The 18597-nt window shown below is 60.6% G+C and overlaps 8 protein-coding genes and 1 non-coding gene across 9 annotated transcripts; 4 read left to right on the forward strand and 5 right to left on the reverse strand.

Annotated features, from left to right (window-relative positions):
* Positions 1-245: 245 nt before the first annotated feature.
* On the forward strand, positions 246-958 carry BXZ73DRAFT_91529 (uncharacterized protein; the record flags this gene model as incomplete). Its single annotated transcript, XM_048026003.1, has 4 exons — positions 246-327; positions 376-475; positions 551-595; positions 721-958. The coding sequence occupies 4 exons, from the start codon at positions 246-248 to the stop codon at positions 956-958; spliced, it is 465 nt and encodes a 154-aa protein (XP_047875100.1).
* A 325-nt stretch (positions 959-1283) lies between these two features.
* BXZ73DRAFT_79635 (uncharacterized protein) lies at positions 1284-1869 on the forward strand (the record flags this gene model as incomplete). Its single annotated transcript, XM_048023138.1, has 4 exons — positions 1284-1381; positions 1477-1587; positions 1655-1744; positions 1800-1869. 4 exons carry the CDS (start codon positions 1284-1286, stop codon positions 1867-1869), a joined length of 369 nt encoding a protein of 122 aa, XP_047875101.1.
* Positions 1870-2049: 180 nt separating this feature from the next.
* Positions 2050-2121, reverse strand: BXZ73DRAFT_t154. The gene has a single exon. It is a non-coding gene; the product is annotated as a tRNA-Glu (tRNA).
* A 492-nt stretch (positions 2122-2613) lies between these two features.
* On the forward strand, positions 2614-4072 carry BXZ73DRAFT_91530 (uncharacterized protein; the record flags this gene model as incomplete). The annotated part of the gene is made up of 3 exons (XM_048026004.1): positions 2614-2936; positions 3059-3577; positions 3649-4072. The coding sequence occupies 3 exons, from the start codon at positions 2614-2616 to the stop codon at positions 4070-4072; spliced, it is 1266 nt and encodes a 421-aa protein (XP_047875102.1).
* Positions 4073-4534: 462 nt separating this feature from the next.
* BXZ73DRAFT_91531 (SMAD/FHA domain-containing protein) lies at positions 4535-5632 on the reverse strand (the record flags this gene model as incomplete). Its single annotated transcript, XM_048026005.1, has 5 exons — positions 4535-4593; positions 4654-4748; positions 4812-4863; positions 4918-5028; positions 5104-5632. The coding sequence occupies 5 exons, from the start codon at positions 5630-5632 to the stop codon at positions 4535-4537; spliced, it is 846 nt and encodes a 281-aa protein (XP_047875103.1).
* A 475-nt stretch (positions 5633-6107) lies between these two features.
* On the reverse strand, positions 6108-7948 carry BXZ73DRAFT_51180 (uncharacterized protein; the record flags this gene model as incomplete). Its single annotated transcript, XM_048020576.1, has 3 exons — positions 6108-6649; positions 6725-7577; positions 7640-7948. The coding sequence occupies 3 exons, from the start codon at positions 7946-7948 to the stop codon at positions 6108-6110; spliced, it is 1704 nt and encodes a 567-aa protein (XP_047875104.1).
* A 1280-nt stretch (positions 7949-9228) lies between these two features.
* BXZ73DRAFT_104042 (uncharacterized protein) lies at positions 9229-13046 on the reverse strand (the record flags this gene model as incomplete). The annotated part of the gene is made up of 11 exons (XM_048015780.1): positions 9229-9836; positions 9892-10717; positions 10779-11140; positions 11453-11843; positions 11904-12012; positions 12094-12163; positions 12215-12241; positions 12292-12334; positions 12387-12534; positions 12601-12719; positions 12990-13046. The coding sequence occupies 11 exons, from the start codon at positions 13044-13046 to the stop codon at positions 9229-9231; spliced, it is 2760 nt and encodes a 919-aa protein (XP_047875105.1).
* Positions 13047-14105: 1059 nt separating this feature from the next.
* On the forward strand, positions 14106-15946 carry BXZ73DRAFT_51276 (uncharacterized protein; the record flags this gene model as incomplete). The annotated part of the gene is made up of 3 exons (XM_048020599.1): positions 14106-14414; positions 14477-15329; positions 15405-15946. 3 exons carry the CDS (start codon positions 14106-14108, stop codon positions 15944-15946), a joined length of 1704 nt encoding a protein of 567 aa, XP_047875106.1.
* Positions 15947-16954: 1008 nt separating this feature from the next.
* BXZ73DRAFT_51282 (alpha beta-hydrolase) lies at positions 16955-18054 on the reverse strand (the record flags this gene model as incomplete). Its single annotated transcript, XM_048020600.1, has 4 exons — positions 16955-17356; positions 17418-17601; positions 17668-17737; positions 17796-18054. The coding sequence occupies 4 exons, from the start codon at positions 18052-18054 to the stop codon at positions 16955-16957; spliced, it is 915 nt and encodes a 304-aa protein (XP_047875107.1).
* Positions 18055-18597: the final 543 nt, after the last annotated feature.

Raw genomic sequence — 18597 nt, forward strand, 5'->3', positions numbered from 1 at the left:
TGCAGTTCGACACAACTAAGGCTACCGACGGAAAATCATCGCAGTGTCAAGAGGCATCTTATCTTATCTATTCTCAAGGATCGGTGCCATGCGTCGGTGGCGCTCAGTCCGCAGACTCACTCGTTGCCAGTGAGCGCTGAGCCACTCTACCGTCTTCCTCAGGTCTTTTACCATCTGTCCTCATATCCACCCCAGCCGCTCTCTATCGAATCCTCACTCAACTCGAATCGTCAAACGTCGAGCTCATGGCCACAGCTGTTAGACATAGGATCCCGTTCCGGTTCTCTGAAGACGATGGGCAGGATGGGCCAATATTGGATGAGCAGGGTGCGTGTGATACACGTTTGGCCGAAACATGTCCTACATAAGTCACAGAGCAAGAAGAGCTCATTGAGAACCTGCGCAAGGCGGACGAGAGCTCCAACCTCATCTACCACGTCGGACTGGAGGCAGTTATCGGTCTCTCACTCGTTCTGTGAGTACCGCGTAGCTCACTTATCCCCGACGGACTCTTCTAACGGGCTGCAAGTCATGTATCTTACCTCCTAAGCTCAAGAAAGGTATCTCCCCTGGCGGTCCTGCTGCCAGATTCGCCGTCCGAACCCGTACCCTTCGCTTCCTTCCTCACCCTTGTGCAAATCCTCCTTCATGTCCACCTTGGCATTTGCTGCCTTCCTCCACTTCTACCAAACCATTCATATCACGGTTCCCGTCGAGTAGTGTCCTGGCTATCATCACTGCACATCCCCCTTCCTCTATATCATCCTATCACCCTTGGTTTGCCGCTGTTGGGCCAGCGTATGCTTTGCTTCTGGGTCGCGGGTTAGTCGACGTGCTGTGGTGGGGCGTCCCGGCCGTCATCACAGGGGTGGTCGCGCCGGTTACAAAGTGGGTGCAAGATGGAGAGAAGGATCTACAAGAACTGGAGAAACTGCGTTACACCGCGCGCGGCGCTTGAGCCGGCCTTGTACTGTCGTTTTGGACATGTCGTACCGGTAGTACTGCAAACACCTCGCAGGCCACCCAAATCGTTCTAGGTCGGCGGTGTGGACTGCTCAACTGTTTCGTTGCGCTCCTCGCCAGGAACGTCTTTGACAAACGTCCTGGATTGAGCTGAAGGTCTCCGTCCTGCACGCGGCCGCGCCAGAGATTTCGATCGCCCCGAGCGCTGAAGCGCTGAAGACGCCCGTCCGTCGCGTCCACGGTCAGGCGCCCTGCGTCACCGCGTTCTCAAACCCCTCCACCCATCCTCCGCGCACCCTCCTCTGCGGCAACCGCCCAACATGGCCTTCAACCTCGGCACACGGCTCCAGGCGTCCTCCCGTCTTATCGCGCTCCATTGTCAACAGGGCTGCGCTCCGTCCAGTCCCCCCGCCGCGAGGTATGCACAGGCCAGCGTAATGCGGTCCAAGCGTCACTGACATGCGTCCCCTCCGTGTCTTAGGACCCATCGGGACCCCGGAGGCGTTCCTCAAGGCATCGGACGGTCCGCGGAAACCAAGTGGACGGGAGTAGATCATGGGAGCAGATGTGGCATGCGGACGGACTGCAGCTCAAGAAGGCGGGATTAGCGGTGCGGGACCGTAGGTGCGTTCTCCACTGGCCGCGTCTTTCATCGCGTCGGGGCTCACGTGTTGCTATGTGATTTGGTCAGGTATATCCTCCGGTGCATGTCCAAGTACCGCGAAGGAATGGAGCCCGCGGAGTTTGCCCATCCGCCTAAACCTCCAAAGAAGCTAAGAGGGTATGTTGTCTCATAAACTTCGTCTCGCACTTTGGCTGAAGAAGTCGGTGGCTAGTCGCGGACCGGTCGTGCAAAATGGCAAGCGTCTGCGTCACTCACGGGACAAAAAGGCTGCGCGTCGATAGTCTCCGATCGCTTCCTACATGTATCTGTATATCTCCCTCCTAATACACTTGATTCGACGTGTTTCTTCATTCTGCCGTATATAAAATACTCTTGACAAGGCACTACCTCGTAAGGTGTTGCAGACTGAGGGACCTTCACTTAAGTCCGATTCCGCAAAAACACACTCGTACACTTGTAGACTCCGATACGGGGAATCGAACCCCGAGCTACCGCGTGAAAGGCGGTAATGTTAGCCGTTACACCATATCGGACTGCATTCATGACAGTAACATGATTTATCTCAATTAATGTTGCCACTACGGCCTCGAGTTTGCCAGGTGTCGAACTGCATTTCAGATGCTGTTCCCACTAAACCCAGAGCAGTAGACGTAGTGGGACGTGCATGCGTCCGGACCGCCCTTCGACAAAGCGACGAGCAAGCTTTGTCGACGAGGATGATGAGTGGCTCAGGGCCTGTGCGCGAAGCGAGATTCCGCGTGCCCGATAGCGGGCTTGTGCCCTTGTGCCACCCGCGAAGGCCAAAGCGACAATAGTCCTTTGCGATCGCTCTGGCCACTCTGACAGTGCGTTGCCCTTCCACTCTTTGTCCTAACATCGTCCCCATAAAAACGCGCCGTGCGCGATGAGGCTCTCGTCCAGATTCCCCTACTTGCTTCCCTGCGATCCCCCCATCCTCATCCAGTCCCGCACCGGATCGCCCACCCTCTCCCACCACGATACCCCCGAATACCCGCACTATCATCATGACCACGCGCCGCGCCTCCGTCGCGACCATCCGCGCCCGCGCCCACTACCAGCCCGAGCAGCCGTCGCAGGAAGACGAGTTCGGGTGGCTGAAGCAGGCCGCGCCCCAGTTCCACACCCAGCCCGACGCGCTCCCGTCCGCGTACGTCACCTCGTCCGACGCCCGGTCTGAGGACGACTCCGGGGACGAGAGCGGGAGCGACTCCGACGGCTCCAACTCCTCCGACGAGGAGGACCCGATGCACCCCTACAACGTGCAGGACGCCCAGCCGTGGCACAACGACGGCCGCGTCGCGTACATGGAGCAGGACGAGGACGACTGGTGAGCTGCTTCTCCATTCGTCGCCCTTTGTCCTTTGTCGTCATCGCGCGCCCGCGCCCGCGAGGATGCCCAGGGGGCAGGGGCAAAAAGTAGAAGACCTCGGCGCTGACCACGCGGCGCAGTTTCCCAGGCGCGCCCACAATTGCGATCGACGACGTGCCCTACGTCCCGCCCGCGTCGCCGACGGGGTACAACGGCACCGACGTTCCCGTCGCGCCCGAAGAAGGGAAGAACCCGTACGCGGCCTACAACGGCGTGCAGCGCTCCGTCTCCCCGTACGAGCTCCACGCGCCCAGCCCCTACACCCCCGCCTCGTCGCCGTCCCCGCCCCGCCGTGCGCCGCGCCGCGCCCCGGGCACCGCGCGCCGCACCACGGGCGGCCGCACCGCGCGCTCGTACCTGATGCAACAGGAGGAGGAGGAGGAGGAGGAGGATGACAGCGCGGACGCGGATGCGGAGTACGAAGAGTCCGACGCCGACTCCGAGGACGACTACATGCCCTCCCCGAGGACGAAGCACCGCACGCTCGGCTCCCCGCGCAGGAACGCGAAGGAGTTCAAGCCCTACGCGTCCCCCTCCCCTACGGCCCCGAAGACCAAGGCCAAGGCCAGGGCCCAGGGCCGTCGCGCCGCCTCGCGCGCGTCCGCTTCGCCATACCCCTCCTCCTCCGCGGACTCCCCCCTCCGTCGGCGTACTCGTCGTCGTCGTCGAGCGGCCACCGCAGCCAGGCGCGCAACATACAGTCCGACGAGCCGGTACCCCGGAAAGGCGAGCGCTATGAGAAGGTGGGCCCGATGGCGTGGACGTGCAAGCAGTGCGGGTTCGTGCAGAAGAACCAGCGCGCGCCGGACATGGAGCGACACATCGCGACGCACTTCCGCGACCGCGAGACGCGGTGGGTGTGCTGCGGCGTGCCGGTCGAGGAGGCAGCGGAGCACGGCGTGTACCTGGCCCCGGGCAGCAACCCGCTGAGCGCACCGGGTGCGATCGAGCTCAACGGGCGTATCATGGTCGGCGGGTGCCAGCTCGACTTCAGCCGTCAGGACGCGCTCAAGCGGCACTGGAAGAACCGGAATATCGGCTGCGTGGGGGATATCATCTACTCGAAGATGGAGACGAGGACGGAGATGGAGTGAGCGGTGAAGGTATCCTGCAGCTGTCGCCGGCGACGATCATACTTACGACCTAATTTTACGAGCATCTCAGAGCATCCTATCCCCCATCTCATTCCATCCTGTATCTCACATCTCACCGTATGACGGTTTGAGCACGCACCTAGCGATCAGACGTTGTACTTTTGGTTTTCGCATCTTCGCATCTCGTCATTGTATCTCTAGCTTAGCTCCCGTATCGTCAGTAATCTTCAGCAATGTATCCGTCTTTTCAGCTTGCAAATCTTCGAGTGTGCGCATTGGGTTATCGGCTCGGGGGCTCACTTCGGACAAATGTGCTGGTGTTGTTGCTAGCACGTGGTAACCTACGACAACAAGGACGTACAATAAGCACATGGCAAGTTCCCCATCAGTTCCTCGGCGCGGGACGCTCGGGTGGGCCCGAGCTGAACAAAAATGCCCAAAAGCTGGAGCGATGGTCGTTGCCTACGCTGCGTCTTCGCTGAGCAGCACATACTCTCGGTTAGACTCCCCGAATTTGATCACTGCGGAAGATCCGTTAGCAGAGCACCGACCGTATGGTCGCATGGTAACGTTGTGCCCACCATCTCCTAGAATGAGTTCGCAATAGCGGGATGTGGGTATGGGCGAGTCGTTGACAACGGTCCCGTTTGTGGACTCGAGGTCGATAATATATGGCCTGTAAGGAGCATCATTGCGTGAGCACCCGCGAGCCTGCACTCGAAGACGGCTAAAACCTTACTTCACCGCTGCCTTGACATCACCAAATTCGCTCTTCTCTTGAACTTGCCGGTCTACGTGGTCGCGTCGGCGCATGCACTAGAATCCGAAAACAACGAGGAACGTACACTGGATAGCAGCATGCTGCTTCGAGCAGGACGGGTGCTCGACCGCGATGTCCACCACCGCCCTGTCCCTCCCGACAAGGTACGCGCTCTGGCGTTGTATATGCAACAGGTCTGTCCAACCCAACCCCCAGCCGCGAGATGAGCAAACGCGTACACGTTCCCCGCCCCCACGCGAACCGCACTCACCGACCTGCTCCTTCCCCTTGAACACGTACAGCCGCCAGCCGACCGACGGCTTCCGCGCCTCCGGCGGCTCATGGTACTTCAGCACCGTCTTCGTCCCGTCCCCGTGCTGCACCGTCTTCGTGTCCGCCGCGAGGAGCCCCGAGTGCCCGAAGTTCGGCTTCGCCTTGTCCTCCGCCTCCCCGTCCGGCGCGACCGCGGACGCTGACCGCGCCCGTGAATCCGCACGGGACGACCGCGCCCGCGGCGAGGCAGAGCGGCGGGATGGGCCTACGCGACGCGAGCCTTGGTCGCGGTCGCGGTCATGGCCTCTGCGGTCGTCCCGGCGGCGGTCGCCTTGCGCTCTGTCTCTGTCCCGTCGGTCTCTGCCGTAGTCGCGGTCGTCGTCACGCCTCCTCCCGTTCCTTTCCCTGTCCCGGTCCCTTTCTCGATCGTCGTCGTGCCTTCTAGAGGGACCCTCACGTCTGCGGTCGTCCCGGTAGTTGGAGAGTTCGCCCTTACGGTCTGATGGACGAGGTGAGTGTCGTGGCATGCTGACGTCGAACTGAGGCCTGAGGGGTAGATGGAGGGGAGTCGGATGCGTAGGAATGAGGGACGAAGTCTGCCACCGGTTGAGTGTCTGTGCCGGCGCTGTCTACCGTGAGATCCATACATAGGCGCGCGTTCAGCCTCTCATTATCCATGCTATTGAGTCACGCGCTACGTGTATTCGTCTCTTTACACATCAAGAAGTTCCCGCAGCAAATTTCGGTGCCGGGCTGGAAGAGAAGGAGTTCCAACCTTCCCGCTCAGCATGAAACCAAGGTCTCGAGAGTAGTAAGTACAGTCTGACCACCGCCTGTGTCGTGCCTTCCTTTATTTACTGCAAATCCAATATTCTGCGCTAGACTCCTAGGTTCTCTCCAACAAGTGCTTCGACACTTCTCCGCTCTTCCTCGCTGCCCACGCTTGCTTCAGCTCGCAGGCCGACATAGACAGATCGGATTCCGTCTGACGGGCCTCCCACCTCAACCACCGTACCCAGCCCCCGCGATTTCAAGGTGCGCGTCCGGGAACCCACTAGCCCTCACCCGCTCGAGGATCCACCAGAACGGGGTGGCGTACGTCACGTCCGGCCCACCACGGCCCCGGCGCGGACCCCCACACCCTCCGGTGAGCATCCCGCCGACGCGGCCGCGGAGGTCAACGACGGCAGCGCCCGAGTCCCCGGGCTCGCTGAACAGCTGCGACCGGGGTCCGCCGTTCAAGATCGCCCACTCCATTGACGTCCGGTGCACGGACGTGTCGTCGGGGTCGGGGTAGCAGCGAACGAGCGAGAGCACGCCGTTCGCACGGCCGATGGACGTGCCCGACGCGGCGCCGTGCTTGAAGACGGCCAGGCGCGGTGCGCCGCCCCGGGTGTCCCAGATGTCCGGGGCGTGCATGAGCTCGTCGGAGAGCACGCCGGTGAGGGGGAGAAGGCGCGTCTCCATGGGGTATTGGAAATACCAGTTGTCAGCACCAGCACACCGTCTGCACATGTAGTGGAGCTCGCCGATGTACGAGCCTCCTCTGTCCGTGCCTATGCAGCCAATATCGACACTCAGATCAGCATTGCATAACCCCCACAGGTCGCGTTGCGCACCGATGTCGAGCACATTCCCCCGGAAACCGGCGCCGAGCGTCGTGCGATCGACCTCGAACACCGCCCAATCCTCCGTGAACCGGTCCTCGCCCACCCCAAAGCGGAGCGGCGGCGCGCGAAGGACGTTGCCCAAAACCCGGCTCGAAGGCCCTCCGCCCCGGACACGCGCGAGCAAAGCCTCCAGCGCCTCCCTCGCCTGCGCGTTCTCCCCCAGCTTCTCCTGCAACAGGCCGCGCTCCGCCGTCTGCCCCGCAGCGAGCGTCCCGAACTCGTCTCGCAGCCGTTGGCCGGAGAAGTTGCGGTGGAAGATCTTCGAGCTGACAGACCGTTCGAGCTTCGCGAGGGCCACCTCCCCAAGCAGGTGGACGTCTCTGCGGGGACCGTCGCCCGTGAGGATGTCGTAGTCGACATCGCCGTCCTCGGGCCCGAAGAAGACGTGACGGCACGAGAGGCCCAACAGCCGGTTCTTGCCGCCGCCCTCGGCAAGGTAGACGGCCATCGTGCCCTCGACACCGTCCCGTGCGGGGGTCGCGGTGGGCACGCCGAGGGCGGAGGTGAGCGGGCCGAGGACGTAGCAGAGCGGGCTGCTCGCGGGGACGGGCGCGAGGAGCGTGGGCCTGGAGTCGGCCTTGGGCGTGTACGTGGACTCGCGGTACTCCACGTTGACGTCGGCGATCTCGTGCGCGTCGAGGAGGGTGAGAATGTCCTCGCTGGCAGCGCGCGCGGTGTCGATGGAGGTAGACCCGGGAAAGACCCCGATCCAGATGGTGACCGGGCTCAGAGGATTTACGCCAGAGCTTGGGCTAACGTCGATCACATTGAAGCGGACGACGTCTATGGTCGTGAATAATATCTGAAAGCGGCATTCAGCGCACTGGGCGATACCAATTTCGAGGGTCCTCCGAACCACCTTACTTTGTGGGCATCCAGGACGTTGACGACCTTCCAACCCAAGCCTTGCTTCCAGAGTTTGGCTATCGGATGGCCGAACACTTCAAGCACCTCCTTGTCAGCGGGAAATTGATCGTCGTCAGGGTGCATCGGAAACCACTCCTCCTTCCCCGTGCGGTACAATAGTTTCGGTCTTGAGGGTAGGCCTGAGTAGTATAGGAGCGCCTCGGCCTTCGAGATCATGTGAGGTGGGCGGGTGCGGGCAGGTGCGCTAGAACTATCATGACCGCCGTCGTTTGAACTGGAGGGAACGGGGGAGACTGGGAGCTGCATAGCAGGATCGAGATATATAGGGACAATGACCCTGCTACCGTAACCTTTATCCATGTGTTCTGCTTGGGCAATGCCGGTGAAGACCCTGAAAAAAGTTGAACCCGGATAGTCAGCGCCACACGCCTACAAATGTTGAAAGTGGTAGTTACACGGATGAGTTGAGGCGAGGTCTTGGGGGAGGGCGGGTTTATAGCTGCGGTCATAGAATAACATGTGCTTACTCTCAGAGAGTCTAGCCTGCCGTTATGCGGCGCACCCCTTTCCTCAGAGGAGGAACGAATGGAGGCCTTCATGACGCGTGATCATCTCTTGTTACAACGACCTGTGTATGAAGACGACGGCTTACACATACCACAACGTGCCGCAAAACGTGAGAGCTACGGTGTGGCAGCCTAAGTGTAGTCGGGCGAACCTCGACAACCTCGACCAACTTCTCCGAACTGATGGGTGAGCTGCCCCCGGCAGCACGGGTGCAATGACCGGTACGGAGTTGACATCTTCATGCTGCTTGAAGAGAAACAATGTTGATGGGGAAGAAATGCACAAAGATATATTATGTACGCACATTTGCCTCAGGGTCTAATTATTTCTCGTACATCCCTTCCTTTGTGAAGTCCGCGTCGTCCGCGTCGTGACTTCGGGCTGGTGCGAGCTGGAAAGTCAGTTGGAAGTGGAGCCGTTGAATAATGATTAGGAGGACGCCCATGAGGTAGGTACTGATTGTGAGGCAGCGTGGTGAAAGTGCGAGTCCAGGGAGATTATGGAAGGTGAGGTGGAAGGGAATACAGCTAGTACATAGCGGTCGACACTCACAACTCAAGCAAAGTTGCAACGTGTGGGGTGGATCTATCACGCGGTACGGGCCGTACGGCACCACCTTTACATCACCATTACTCCACGCTGCAATGCGATATTTGCCTGATCTAACGTCTCCACTGCAGATGTGACTCAATGACCGTGGGTAGTGTCGCCTGCAGCCAGACGGTCGCGGTTCCCTGCAGTCCGCGGGTGGCGGACGGACTGTCCAGACTGAGGCCGTCGGGTGGAGGCCACAAGCGGCTCACAGGCGCGCGTACGTGAGTCGAAATGCAAGAGGCAAAAGACACGCTAGGACGCGGACGGAAGGCAAGCGTGAAGGATTGGTGTTGATTCAGCGAATAAACACGACAGTCGATATGCGGGTAGATGATGAACATGCACTGAGGTAAGCTAATCCCCCCGGAGTGTACAGTGTGAGCGAAAGCATAGTTTGTGCCACCACCTTACTTAGGTAGGATACACTAAAGATGGACGTCGAGGTGTACGAGAGGGAACCCATTCGACTTGATGCTGTCGAGCAGGAAAAAGAAAGGCGTTACGTAGGTCAAATCTACCGAGCTGTCCGCAAGGCCCCTGCTGTCGCCGGAGCCGTCGCCTAAGCCCTTATCGTCGCTATCGCCTGAGCCCTTGTCGTCGCTGTCACCGGAGCCCTTGCCGTCGCTGTCGCCGGAGCCGTCGCCGGAGTTCTCTGGCTTTGTTCCCCCGGTGACCATGCCATACACCTTGCCGTTGAGATCGACGACGATGGAGCCTGAGTCGCCAGGAACTGAAAAAGCCTTCTTGTCGTCGTAGGGGAAGACCAGTAGCTCTTCAGAGACTGTGTCGGCGATGCCATAGTACTTTCGAACGATGGATCGGGCACCGTTTGCACGGCCGATGGTGGTGCCATCGGACTTGCTACCGTTCATGACGACCAGAAAGCACACCTCTCCTTGGTCATCCTGCGTGTACGGCTTTTGCATGGACTCTTGCCTGAGATAGTCCGTGATCGCTAGTGACTGGCGCTTGAGCGGCTCCCAAACAGGGTTCGAGTCGGACAAGGCGTACTCCTCCCAAAGAGCTTCTGTATCTGGATAGATACATAGTTAGCAGACATCCTGAGACCGGCAACCGAGGCTGCATACCGAAGAACAATGTATTTCCTTGAAAACCATCGCGTATTTGGTCCTTGTTGACCTTGATGACAGCGTAGTCTTCAGTGAACTTCATCGGGCCGACTGAGAATGCAACAAGGGGTGACCGCAGCGAGCTGCCCAGAGCACGGTTGTCCCGCTCCGTCCAGAGCTCGAGCCGATCTAAGATCGGCTGATATGGGTCGACACATGCCTGTGGGGTCTCGATGTTGTCGGGAGGAGGTAGAGCGTCGGGAGGAAGTGGGGCTTTATAAGCCCGGGCCATGGTCGCAAGGGCCTTGTCCCACTTGGTCTTAATGAGCTCCTTGATGACGACGACTGCGCCAGCGACCATGGTGTCAGTACCGAAGAGGACGGTGGAGCCTTCAGGAAGATCGCCGTTAGCAGGCTTAACCAGAACGTGTCTGCAGGTGAGCCCAAGGATACGGTCGCTGCCCCCTCCTTCGGCGAGGTAGAGGCCCATTGTTCCTTGGACGTTGGGTCTGTCCTGGGAAGATATGGCAACACCGATGCGAGAGGTGAAGGGCTTGACGCAGTGAAAGAGCGGGTCGTCGGGAAAGGGAGGCGTCGGGTAGAGCCCGTGACTGATGTGGTTCGCAAGCAGGGTGTAGGAGCATCGGCGAACCTCGAAGGCCACGCCTGTGATTTGGTACTTCTCTTGAAGCAATTCCAGCGCGACTTTCGATACCGTGAAGGCATCTTGCCACAATGTCGGGTGGTCAGGGGGTACGCCAACCCAGATGGTCACGGGACCAAAGGATGAAGCCTCCCCAACTGTCGTTCTGAAGCGAACGATGTCGATAGTCTGGAAATGTATCTAGAAGTCCCAGATCTCAGCTTCCTCCGCAGTGATGACCAGGGGACGATGCAGTACTCACCCCGCTAGCAACGATGTCGACAATCCGCTGCCGTACGGAACCAACGTTTTCCCATACCTCAACAAACTTGTGGGTGTCGAGGAAGACCGCGCAGGCCGTCTTTGATTGGCCAAGCTCTGGAGACCATCGCCAAGTGCTGGATCGGAATATGAGGCGGGGGCGCGAGCGCACGCCATAGTAGAAACCAGACGCCTCAGCTTCCGAGACCTCGTGTGGGACAGAAACCTCGTGTGGGACAGGGAGGTCGGCTGAGGTGGCGCTCGTGGATGTGGACACAGCGGAGGTGTCGGAGAAGAAACTTTTGGCAGATTCCGACGTATCCGCGCGGTCCTGGCCAGCTTGGGGTGGCCTCGGGGAAGACACTGGACGCAACGATCAGTACGAGGCTATAAGAACTGGGAAGAGGAACCAACTAGGTGTTGTACGCGCAAGTACGCTGCTAGTCGAAAAGTGGGTGGCCAAGAGGTCGGAAGACGGACTGAGGGAAGGGCGGGAAGGTCGGAAGGCAAAGTGGACGAGTGTTCAGTCTGCCGCAGCCTCCGGCCCAGCCGCCGTCGACAACGTCACACATTGTGAAGGGAGTCCGCACTTCACGAGTTGAATTCGCGAACCGCGCGTGCGTACATAATTGTATCAACTCGTCCAGCCCGTCAACGCGCAGCCCTGACCCCCACAGTTGCAGAAGAGGCTGTCGAGGTGATGTCCTCGTAGGGCCCGAGGTGGTCGAGGACGGAGCCCTTGAGGATGTTGGTGATCGTCTTCCGCATCGTCGTCGTTGTCGTCACCGGAGCAAGCGACGGCGTTGCCCAAGGAGGTGATGTGCCAGAACTCGCCCTTGGGGTGGGAGAAGCCGAGGAAGCGACCGAGGACGATCGGGACCATGTCGTGCTCGTTGTTGACGCGGGTGAAGTCGGCGACCTTGCTGTCGAAGAGGTCGACGAAGGCCTGGTTGCCGACGCGCGGGGTGCCGTACGTGACGCCCTTGATGTGGACGTCGGCCGGGAGGTTGAGGGTGAGGTAGAGCGAGTCGAGCTCCGCGATCGCGCCCCCGAGCGAGTGCCCGATCTGCAGCGCGCCGCGTCAGCGGGGAGGCGGGAGGCGGGGCGGGACGGGACGGGGACGCACCACGATCACCTGGTTCGCGTTCTTGTCCGAAAGGAGGCGGGTGGTCTCCGCGAGGACGGCGGCGGCCGTCTTCGCGTGCTCGTCCGCGAAGCCGGTTCTCTTGCGTGAACTTGAGGTCCGTGAGATCAGACATACTGCCCCCAGCCCGTCAGTGCGCGTGTCCCAGCATCGCGCACGAATCGCTACTCACAGCGTGGTCGGGTTCGTGCCCTCGTGCGAGATCACGAAGGAGTTCTGGTCCGGCCAGTACCCTACAAAGACTTCGCGGGCGGTCAGCGAACGCGCGCGGGCGGGAGAGCAAGGGCACGCACAGAGCTGCACCGCGTTCCCGTCGCCGCCTATCAAAGTCGGCTCGGATCCGGGAATCGCGTCGCACGCCTCCCTACACACTCGGCGACAATCCAGAGCTTGCCGAAGTCCGCAGGTATGCCCTGTCTTTGAGCTCAGCAGCTTTTCAAGTGAATTTTCAGTAGATATACATACCTTCTGAGTGTTCTCAAGCAACGTCCGGGGGTTGAGGAGGAAAAGTACAACCACCTGCACAACAACATCACCCTCATTGTCACCAGGCTTGAAGCTCCCTGGGAGATGCGCTTGGGAGACTTCTAATAGCGACGAAGTGCAGATCGTACTTCAGGTGGCTGAGGATTGGACGGCGTCGCCAGGCGCGAACCCGCCCCCTTCGCGAGGTATGCACGCGAGGTGCCAGAGGCGGTTGTCGAAGCTCTGTGGCCACCTGGAGTACTCGTGGATGCCCCATAGCCCGTCGTCGTAGGTTATGATCTCGCTGAGCGCGATGGCGAAACGTGGAATGTACTTTTGATTGGGGGTGGTGAACACCGACGCGGTATTGAATATTTGAATCCTGGGCCCGCAACGAATCCCTCAAATGCTCCAATTTGTCCCAGCTTTTCGGGGCGTTCTAGGAGCCCGGCGTCAACATCTCCTCGCGCAAAGACCCATGAAAGGTCATACCTTGTCGCCGACGGTTCGCCTTCGGCCCCCGCTCAGTTTGCAACTCAGGACAGGGCACTATGAAAGACGTTGAGGTAATGCGGAGAGACCATGAGCCAGCACCGTACTTACTTTGAACGATCTAAGCAACACAACCACACGAGTGAGGGGCGGGTGGGGAATCTGCATGTAGGTGAGTGGACGGACGGAATTGTGAGGCAAATAATGTACATACTGCGAAGTAGGACAGTTGTAAGCGAGAGCAGCAGAACCTGGACTCTTGCGCACACGACGAGGGAAGCACCGAGGTTGCGGCGGGCGAGGTTGGAGGATGAAGGAGGCTGGGTGCAGCAGAGACTATATGTCTTTTCTCATGTCTGAGATGCCCCAACGGGTGGGATGTATATCGGCAGCGCAGACGGTAGGAGGGATGGAACGGGGCTGGAGGGGAGTCGAGGCGCGTCATTGCCGCGCCGTCAACATTCGTGACCGCGAGCTACAGCTGTTTGCACAATGTTTGCTCGAGCGCGGAAAACGCGACGCGCGTCGCAAGAAAAGGGAAATTAAATCGAAAATCACCGAAAAATCGCCAGCCGCCCACGCTGGACTCCTGCTTCATCCCAACACCCCGAAAACCCCTCGGAAGGCAGTGGATACGTGAGCAGGCCCACTCAAGTGCGTGAGGATCCGTTTTTCGCGCGTATTTGCGAGTATTGACGCTACAGTGAAGGCATATCTTAAACGTTATAGAGACCACGTTGACGCCCCTTGAGGTCTGCACAGGTCTGCACTCCCCGTAAGTGACTAACAGTATATGTAAGCCATCGTCATTATACACGGGTTGTTGGTACGAGAGGTCGCGTCAGGAGGTGGGGTCTAAGAGCGCTACGGACTCTATCACCCGGCGCCGTCGCGCCGCGCCGCAATCCGTTCTCGCGGGAGCCGTGTGGCATGAAGGCCTCCATTCGTTCCTCCTCTGAGGAAAGGGGTGCGCCGCATAACGGCAGGCTAGACTCTCTGAGAGTAAGCACATGTTATTCTATGACCGCGGTGCAGCTATAAACCCGCCCTCCCCCAAGACCTCGCCTCAACTCATCCGTGTAACTACCACTTTCAACATTTGTAGGCGTGTGGCGCTGACTATCCGGGTTCAACTTTTTCAGGGTCTTCACCGGCATTGCCCAAGCAGAACACATGGATAAAGGTTACGACAGCAAGGTCATCGTCCCTATATATCTCGATCCTGCTATGCAGCTCCCAATCTCCCCCGTTCCCTCCAGATCAAACGACGATGGTCATGATTGTTCTAGCGCACCTGCCCGCACCCGCCCACCTCACACGATCTCGAAGGCCGAGGCGCTCCTATACTACTCGGGCCTGCCCTCATCACCGAAACTACTGTACCGCACAGGGAAAGAGGAGTGGTTTCCGATGCACCCTGACGACGATCAATTTCCCGCTGACAAGGAGGTGCTTGAAGTGTTCGGCCATCCGATAGCCAAACTCTGGAAGCAAGGCTTGTGTTGGAAGGTCGTCGACGTCCTGGATGCCCACAAAGTAAGGTGGTTCGGAGGACCCTCGAAATTGGTATCGCCCAGTGCGCTGAATGCCGCTTTCAGATATTATTCACGACCATAGACGTCGTCCGCTTCAATGTGATCGACGTTTCCCCAAGCTCTGGCGTAAATCCTCTGAGCCCGGTCACCATCTGGATCGGGGTCTTTCCCGGGTCTACCTCCATCGACACCGCGCGCGCTGCCAGCGAGGACATCCTCACCCTCCTCGACGCGCACGAGATCGCCGACGTCAACGTGGAGTACCGCGAGTCCACGTACACGCCCAAGGCCGACTCCGGGCCCACGCTCCTCGCGCCCGTCCCCGTGAGCAGCCCGCTCTGCTACGTTCTCGGCCCGCTCACCTCCGCCCTCGGCGTGCCCATCGCGACCCCCGCACGGGACGGTGTCGAGGGCACGATGGCCGTCTACCTCGCCGAGGGCGGCGGCAAGAACCGGCTGTTGGGCCTCTCGTGCCGTCACGTCTTCTTCGGGCCCGAGGATGGCGATGTCGACTACGACGTCCACACGGACGACGGTCCCCGCAGAGACGTCCACCTGCTTGGGCAGGCGGCCTTCGCGAAGCTCGAACGGTCCGTCAGCTCGGAGATCTTCCACCGCAACCTCTCCGGCCAACGGCTGCGAGACGAATTCAGGATGCTCGCTGCGGGGCAGACGGCGGAGCGCGGCCTGTTGCAGGAGAAGCTGGGGGAGAACACGCAGGCGAGGGAGGCGCTGGAGGCGTTGCTTGCGCGTGTCCGGCGCGGGGGGCTTTCGAGCCGGGTTTTGGGCAGCGTCCTCCGCGCGCCGCCGCTCCGCTTTGGGGTGGGCGAGGACCGGTTCACGGAGGATTGGGCGGTGTTCGAGGTCGACCGCACGACGCTCGGCGCCGGTTTCCGGGGGAATGTGCTCGACATCGGTGCGCAACGCGACCTGTGGGGGTTATGCAATGCTGATCTGAGCGTCGATATTGGCTGCATAGGCACGGACAGAGGAGGCTCGTACATCGGCGAGCTCCACTACATGTGCAGACGGTGTGCTGGTGCTGACAACTGGTATTTCCGATACCCCATGGAGACGCGCCTCCTCCCCCTCACCGGCGTGCTCTCCGACGAGCTCATGCACGCCCCAGACATGTGGGACAGCCGGAGCGGCGCGCCGCGCCTGGCCGCCTTCAAGCACGGCGCCGCGTCGGGCACGTCCATCGGCCGTGCGAACGGCGTGCTCTCGCTCGTTCGCTGCTACCCCGACCCCGACGACACGTCCGTGCACCGGACGTCAATGGAGTGGGCGATCTTGAACGGCGGGCCCCAGTCGCAGCTGTTCAGCGAGCCCGGGGACTCGGGCGCCGCCGCCGTCGACCTCCGCGGCCGTGTCGGCGGGATGCTCACCGGAGGGTGTGGGGGTCCGCGCCGGGGCCGTGGTGGGCCGGACGTGACATACGCCACCCCGTTCTGGTGGATCCTCGAGCGGGTGAGGGCGAGCGGGTTCCCGGACGCGCACCTTGAAACCGCGGGGGACGGGTACGGAGGTTGAGGTGGGAGGCCCGTCAGACGGAATCCGATATGGGCGTTCGTTCTGTGTCGGCCTGCGAGCTAAAGCAAGCGTGGGCAGTGAGGCAGAGTGGAGAAGTGTACTTGTTGGAGGTCCGTCTAGCGCATTTGCAGTAAATAAAGGAAGGCACGACAAAGGCAGTGATCAGACTGTACTTAAGTCCTGTCGAGACGTTGGGTTCAAGCCGATCGGAACTCCTTCTCTTCCAGCTCCGGCACCGAGATTTGCTGTGAGAGCCAATTATGTATACCTTAGTCACAGTGGCACGAGCTGCAGGAGGCGCGCAAGCTGGTGATCGGCTCGAGGCAGTACGTATTCAAGGCATAGGAACAGGTCGGTGAGTGCGTTTCGTACGGGGGCGGCCTGGAGCGTGTGCGTGTTTGCTCATCCAGTGGGGTCGACTCCGCTGTGCTCAGCGCACAAGTTCGCCCGCTTGCTGCAAAACAATCAGTCCGGGAGTCACGGTGAGCGAGGTGTGGTTCGGCTGGCTATGTCCCACTGGGGCACACAGCAAAAGCGACGTGGTATTCTGAAGGCCAGGGCGTGGTGAAGAAAGCGACGAGGAGAGCGACAACATAACAGCGATCGCTCGAGGACCGTGATTGTGCGGAGTGAGACTCGAGAGGCCCATTGGCTGGACTCAGCGACCATGTGGTTGTGCCCAGGATTCCGCAAGTAGGCTCCGGCTGCGGGAGCACATGAAATCTTCGGTGTGGTGCAGGAGATATCTAAATACCACGTACTGCAAAATCGGCATGGCCAACCGGCCCTTCCTCCTCGATGAAATTGGTATCAGCATACGTAACCTCAGAAGGTCCGCAGGACGAGCGTTCATGCATGCGCATGTGCATGATCAGTTTTCCGCAGCCTCAGGCCCAGCTGCCGTCGACAACGTCACGCATTGTGAAGAGATGCCACACTCCAAGAGTTGAATTCGCGAAGCGCGCGCGCGCGTACATGATCGTATCAAGTCGTCCGCCCCCGCCCAGCTCAGTTGCAGAAGATGCTGCCGATGTGGATGCCCTCGTAGGGCCCGAGGTGGTCGAGGACGGAGCCCTTGAGGATGTTGGAGACCGTCTTGTCCGTGCACTCCGCGTCGCCGTCGTTGTCGTCGCCGGAGCAGGCGACGGCGTTGCCCGGGGAGGTGATGTGGACCTCGCCCTTGGGGTGGGAGAAGCCGAGGAAGCGGCCGGGGACGATCGGGACCATGTCGTGCTCGTTGTTGACGCGGGTGAAGTCGGCGACCTTGCTGTCGAAGAGGTCGACGAAGGCCTGGTTGCCGACGCGCGGGGTGCCGTACGTGACGCCCTTGACGTGGACGTCGGCCGGGAGGTTGAGGGTGAGGTAGAGCGAGTCGAGCTCCGCGATCGCGCCCCCGAGCGAGTGCCCGATCTGCAGCGCGCCGCGTCAGCGGGGAGGCGGGCGGCGGGGCGGGACGGGACGGGCGACGCACCACGATCACCTGGTTCGCGTTCTTGTCCGAAAGGAGGCGGGTGGTCTCCGCGAGGACGGCGGCGGCCGTCTTCGCGTGCTCGTCCGCGAAGCCGTTGTGCGCCTTGACGTCGGTCGACACGTCCGGGAAGAGCGTGCTGTCAAGGTTCTCTTGCGTGAACTTGAGGTCCGTGAGATCTGACATGCTGCAGGCCCGGCCCGTCAGTGCGCGCGTCCCAGCATCGCGCGCGAATCGCCACTCAAGTACTCACAGCGCGGTTGGGTCCGTGCCCTCGTGCGAGATCACGACGGAGTTCTGGTCCGGCCAGTACCCTACAAAGACTGCGCGGGCGGTCAGCGAACGCGCGCGCGCGGGGCGAGAGAGAGCCAAGGTACGCACAGAGCTGCACCGCGTTCCCGTCGCCGCCCGTCAAGGTCGGCTCGAATCCGGGAATCGCGTCGCACGCCTCCCCACACTTCCAGCCCTCGATCTTGTCCGAGTCGCAGTACGCGGCGCGCGCGAACTGCGTGAACGGCGCGAAGCCGGCCAGGTCTGACGCCGACACAGCCGTCGTCGCCCGCTTCGTCCGTGGCCTCGGCAGCGCCATGGTCGTGGACGCCGCCGCGAGGGCAAGAAGAGAGATCGTGTGGAAGCGCATGGTGGTGGTGTTGGAAAGTCGCAAGAAGTCGTGTGTCGTGTCGAATGTCGTGAGTAGTCGGTCGAAAAAGAACTTGCGAAAATGTGCAGCAGTGAAGGGTGTAAAAGGCGGGCAGGGTCAAACCAGTGATCCGTGCGAGCAAGAGAAAGAAAGAAAGCACAAAAGGCGGCGGGACGAGGAGCCTCCGGGTCGTAAGACGTGAGCGGAAAGAGCTGGCGGTCTCGTTCGCGCCCCCCTAGAGTTATATACCGCGCGATGTCCGTCGCGACCGGCACCGCTGACAGTTCCCCAGGCCGCCGAACACCTTACCTGTGCCAGCTCCGGCCACAGCGCTGATGATCAGCACGAGAACGTCGATCCTCCAGGAACTCCAGGGGTGGTGTGTCGATCGGCGCACAGAGCGTGCATTGTTAGGCTCGGGACCAGCCGGTCGGTTCGGACTCCGCTGCGCCACAAGTGGTCCTCTCCAGACCGGCTGGTCCATCTCGAGGGCGCTTTGGGTGGAAGGCCCAAAAAGGCAATCACGTGAGTTGGACTTGGAGA

This window comes from Epithele typhae (assembly GCF_022376455.1).
Source record: "Epithele typhae strain CBS 203.58 chromosome Unknown BXZ73scaffold_47, whole genome shotgun sequence".
Classification (NCBI taxonomy): Eukaryota; Fungi; Basidiomycota; class Agaricomycetes; order Polyporales; family Epitheliaceae; genus Epithele; species Epithele typhae.